Source organism: Rhea americana, unplaced genomic scaffold, assembly GCF_003343005.1.
Source record: "Rhea americana isolate MKP2758 unplaced genomic scaffold, rheAme1 scaffold_2, whole genome shotgun sequence".
Taxonomy (NCBI): domain Eukaryota; kingdom Metazoa; phylum Chordata; class Aves; order Rheiformes; family Rheidae; genus Rhea; species Rhea americana.
Genome location: NW_028186149.1, coordinates 9,784,886 through 9,790,312, shown reverse-complemented (window position 1 = coordinate 9,790,312; position 5,427 = coordinate 9,784,886). Strand labels below are relative to the sequence as shown.

The following is a 5,427-nucleotide window of genomic DNA, read 5'->3' as shown; positions in this document are numbered from 1 at the left end:
GTTCAGGTGCTAAAATACCTAATTTTAATCGTAATTACCTCAGAACTTATTTGCAGATGGTTGTACATTCTTAGGTATTAAAAAAAAAAAAAGGCAGGCGGTTGTAGCGGGCCTTAGGTCAGCCGCACTGATCCAGCGCCGGGGCTCGGCCGCCGGGGCCGCGGCGGGCGCTGCGCGCGGGGCGCCTCAGCCTCCGCGCTCCGTTTGATCAGCGCCCCGTGAAAGATGAGCGTCGAGCCCCCCGCGAGCCCCCCGCGAGGGGACAGCCCTGCCCCGCGCCGCCCCGCGCTGCCCCGGGCGGGCGCCCGGCCGCCGAGCCGAGCCGAGCTGAGCCGAGCCGAGCGAGCGCCGGCCCAACTTCGCACCGCGGGGCTGGAGAGCGCCGAGGGGGAGGATCCTGCCTCCCTCCCCTGTGCACAGCCCGAGCTGCATCAGACCTTGAGGTGCTCGAGCCAGGCAGGAGCGGAGAGGCGTGTGATGGCTCTGCCGTAGCGCTTGCTCAGGCAGGAGGGTTCCCAGGACTTCTTTGTACAACTCGCTGAGGGGATGGGAAACTGTTCGATAGCTCTGGAAACGCAAGCACAGTAAGCATGTCTGAGGTAAGGAGAAGTTCCTTGCGCTTCTGTACGAACGTGTGTTTTTACTGGGCAACTTTTCCTCGCGGTTGCGCGCCGGGGAGGTACGAAAATTCTCGGAGCGGTGCTGCTCGGTCCCGAACAATGGAGATGCGGGCTGGAGGGACGCGCTCGCCGTCGCCTCCGTGCTCGCTCAGCGGCAGTGTGGAAGTGGGAGACGAGTTTATAGGCAAAACGCTGCTTTTCTCTCTGCCGTGCGCTGTAAACAACTGCAGGACTGTTGCACAGTAAGTAATGCAGAACTGCAAGCTGATTGTAATAAGGCATCACTTGTATAATTGTTTTCGCATCGAAGCAGCACCATGCAAATCATAAATACTTGGCAATATTTAATTGCACAAGTCCTGAATATACATTAAGAGCAGTAAAATCTGTGATTTGTGGCTCGGATGTGCTCCGAGTCAAGTGCTCCAAGCAGACACATTATCATTATTATGACGTATAAATGCACCGGAGAGCAGACAACAGCACAATTTCGCTGCAAAGTTCTTTAGAAATTACCACGAAAGTGGAGTCTAATGTATGCCCTTTATATACAATTTATTGTTGGCTATTTAGCATCCAGAAAATAAAGCCAGTAATCCTTTCCTTGGGATCAGTCTGCCTGTATTTGAGTTTAAGGGGAGAACGAGTGTGTGTGTATGGGTTTTCCTCTACTTGTTTTTTAATTGAGCTAATTAAGAGTTGAGATGCATCAGAATTTAAGACTGTTAGTTGATTTGATTTTTTTTTTCCATCATAAAGAAAAAAAACATGGTTTAATTGTCAGCTTACACATAACGAGGTTTTTGTTAGAAGTGTTTAAGGTACAGTATTTTACTTTCTTGTTTATTAATTGGCCAAATACTCCTAGTCCTCTGTAACGAATACTAGGTTTAAAAATGAGGAGACGGCAGATCACTAACCCGAGGGGAGGGCTGATGATACAGACTGTGGTTTACCCTTCTGTAAAATCCTACAGCTAATAAGTGACACTACTCTCTTTTCCCCTCATCTTTTTTTCCTTTTTTGTGTTTTCTGGTCTGAGTAATTGGGGGAGCCAGGCAAYAGTGTGATGTTTTGGGGATGTGGGAGAGACGTGAAACGAACTGTTGTTGTTTTTCTTTTACAACAAACCACTGTTTGAAAGGCATTTAGCAGTCAATTTTCCCCATCCGATCTGAAGTTACTTTAGTGTGCTCATTTAGTTGAGATTACTGTTCAAGTAATTTTGTATATTTTATTTACATATATATATATATGTGTGTGTGTGTATATATATATATATATATTTTTTTTTTTCTAATACATGTAACTACTTGGCTTCTTGAACCTCGGGAGCTGATTGTTTGTCTTATCTTTTGGTGAGCTAACTCTGTGCTGTGTTGCAAAACCTGGAGGCATGTTGTGTTTCTTCGTGTTCCCGCAGTCTGCAAGTGAAGTCAGCTTCATTAGTTTCATGATGGCACATCAGTGCATGGCTGGTGTTGCCGCTTCCTTCGAGCTACTCCCGGAGCATGATCTGGGCTGCCTTAGTTTGGATAAGCTTGTAAGGATTTGTCAGCCAGATGTGACAAGATTGTCAAGAGGCAAGTAAAGAAGGAGATCTGATATTAATCAGTGCATAGCTTGGAGCCAAACTTTCTCAAATGCAGTGTAGTAACATGTTCTTCTCATTTACTGCTTCTCTTTGTGGCTATAGAACTGCCACTGTCTGAGTTTGACGGTTAAAAGGGATGCCAGCTAATAGTCTTTAATTGTAAGGATATAATTCTAGGTGGGAAAAGATCATATATTTCTATTTTTAACATCCTTTTTGAAAGTACAGTTCTGTTTACTGCAGTTTGCTGAAAAATGTGTTATGTTAGACAAGAGTGTCTGTACGTTGGTTTTAAAATACTGAAATTGTGGCTCAGCTCCTAAAGCTCAAGGAATGTGAGGTGCAGAGCCTTGCTTTACTTCAGGTCACGGTGGAAAGTACGAATAGCATTATTTTTAAAAACTAATAACAATGTGTGTGGTGTTTTTTCTTTGTTCTAGTGATGAGAACAATATACATTGAAGAATACCTTTCTATTTTTTTCCTTTTACTGAAATGAAATAAAAATACTGACTTTGAAAGAACATATCATGTAGTATTACATTAGGTCTATTTATCATTTAGATATATAATGCTAGTAAGTGTTCCTCATAATGGATCTAATTAGGCATTTCTGTTTGAACTAATCTCTGGAGTTTTAGCAGTTGCAGCTTACACAGATTTTTATTTTAGCAATAGGTAAACAGAGGTAAAAAGTAATCTCACGTATCGGAAAATACTTATTTGTTATACTTAGTGTAAGGCTTGTTGCTTGCTTGGTTTTAAAAAGTAATAGTTCTCTTAATTCTTTATGGTAGTGAACCATCTACGACCTATTTAAAACCCTGAAAGAATGATATCTGCAAAACTACCCAAACCTGCCGGAGATCTAAAGCTGCACAGAAAGAGGAAAAATTAGCCCAAATTTTGGGCCATCTTATGGGCTTACTATAGCTGAGGTGAAATTCTGCCAACTTTGGTTACAACAGGATTTGGCCATTTGATGCTAAATGTCCTGATTTCCCGCTTCCGTGCCTGTTTATAACATTAGAAAATCTGTTGATACAATGTTGAGCATGTCATTCTATTTCCAATCCTATAATCCAGTGATTTAGTTTGTTTTCAGTTAAAAGGACTTCATTGCTATGACATTAAAAATGTCTCTGACAAGAACTGAACTGTTTTCTATTTTAGATTATGGTTTTTGCTACACATACCTACTTTTTGTATGATCTGGCATGTGGTAAACATTGCCATGCAGGTTTGAACTAAGATTTAGGACTGGATCTTGAAGTCATTATTCCAGCAAACATCCACCAAATGCGGGGAAGAAACTGTTTTGGCCCACTGGGTCATCTCTTGCCCTGCTTGGCCACGGTCGTGCAGGAACTCGCAGGTTATGTGCTCTGCAGCCAGCAGTTTTTGCCCTTGCAGCTAAAGTTTTAAAGCAAGTGTCATTGCATTTCTTCTAATTTTTTTGGTTTGGGGATTTTTAGTTATTATTTTACTGATAATAACTATCTAAAAAATCGTTTTAGGGACTGAAATTTCCATATTCAGACTCAGTCTAGAATAAAGTATTATTGGAGGAATGTGCAGAAGAGAAAATTTCTAATAGACTTTTGTTGTTTTAGAGTAAAGAACAACTATATTTTCATTCTACACTCTAATATCATGGGAAGATGTTTTCTTTAAACAGGTAGCTTAAAAAAAKAAATTAATTTCTCACTGGTAATTAGCTATATTTGAAATTTGAAGTCAAAAGTTTAAGGGTTATTTTGTTCATTTGAAAGTAGCTATTTAAACTGATGTCAGAAGGCCACTTAAAATTTCCTCACCTGTCTTCAATGAAAAGGAGCACTAACTTAAATTGTGAAATTACCAATGGAGCTGCACTATTGCATAAAATATTGCATAACTCTGTAGCACCATAGATAGTATCATATGCATATGTGCAAATACTGTTTGGGTTTGATATTTACGAAATTGCATTAAACAAAATTGTGCAACTCTAAATATTTCAGATTGCTGTTATTTTTCTTTTATTCTTTAATCTATCTTTTGTCTGTAACAGCAAAAATGAAAAACTTTAGCATGCACATTTTATGGCTTTAAGATTTAAACAGTGATGTGAGGAACTACAAAAAGTTAGAATTACCTTTGAAACATTAACTCACCCACATTGCACATTCATAACATTTTGTAAACTAGGTAAATAGTTAAAGGCATACTTTAAAGGGTTTACAGGCTTGCAGTTTACAGGGCTTGCAGTTCATGAATTCTTCATGCTAATATTTTTCATTGCGCTGATACCTGYGCATTTGTGTTTGTAACATTTATTTTATATTAATGTAGGGCTTGGAGTGAAATATTTTGATTAAATTTCAGTTCATAGATAGATCTGTAGATCCAACATTTGATACGATATGCGTAACATGTCAGCGTGGGTAAATAGCATGTATGCAATTTATTTGTTACATAAAGTAACATATAATGTTTTATCCTAAAAATCTTCACACTACTGTCATTTAGTGACTTGTTCTTACTCCCAAAGCTTGAGCAATCTCACTCATTTTGGAAATGCACTAAAAGGAACTATTTTCCCTGCAAATGTATTAAAAAGGAAGCTCTTTCAATTCTTGGGATTGGTAATACTCAGCAAAATGTAAGAGTTTGAGCTACACAGAAYAGGGTAGCTTTGCCATGCCAAGTTTGTAGTTTAATTCAGGATCAAATGTAAATAACTGTAAGATAATGAGTGTGGCAYCTCTCATTCCTGAATTTCTATTTGTTTTCCTTTCCTCATTGAACACTAAAAGAAAAGAGGATCTGAACGCGTTTTCTAGTTTGACCAGGCTGTCTGTCAACGCACACCTGTGGTTAACAAGGGAGATTAATTGCCGTGTAAGCTAATGTATCTACAAGCATGTTGTTGAACAGCAAAGTTAGGTTTTACTGACCGGTGCTTTTTGTTTGAAGAGCGGCAGAGTGTGTGTGCGTGCATGCACGCGCGTGCACACGCACTTTCTCCTCTCTTTACAATTATTTGACAGTGCCGTTAACAAGAGCTGCCCTAAGGGGCCCTTTAGGGTAAGTGACACGCAGGAGGAGAGATTTTCATCCCACAGGTTTTGCCGTGATGAGAGCCTTGGGCCTCGCAGCGTGCCGCCTCCCTCCGAAACGCCTCCGCTGCGCTCGCTCGCCCGGCCGCGCCGCCCGCGAGTGCCCCGAGCC

The 5,427-nt window shown here is 40.9% G+C and overlaps 1 protein-coding gene across 1 annotated transcript in view; it reads left to right on the top strand.

Annotated features, from left to right (window-relative positions):
- Positions 1 to 441: 441 nt before the first annotated feature.
- Positions 442 to 5,427, top strand: part of BNC1 (basonuclin zinc finger protein 1) — a 19,653-nt gene continuing 14,667 nt past the window's right edge. Inside the window, exon 1 of the mRNA XM_085303470.1 lies at positions 442 to 599. Within this exon, the coding sequence (XP_085159596.1) occupies positions 591 to 599 (9 nt within the window). The 5' untranslated portion in view covers positions 442 to 590. The remainder of the gene's footprint in view (positions 600 to 5,427) is intronic.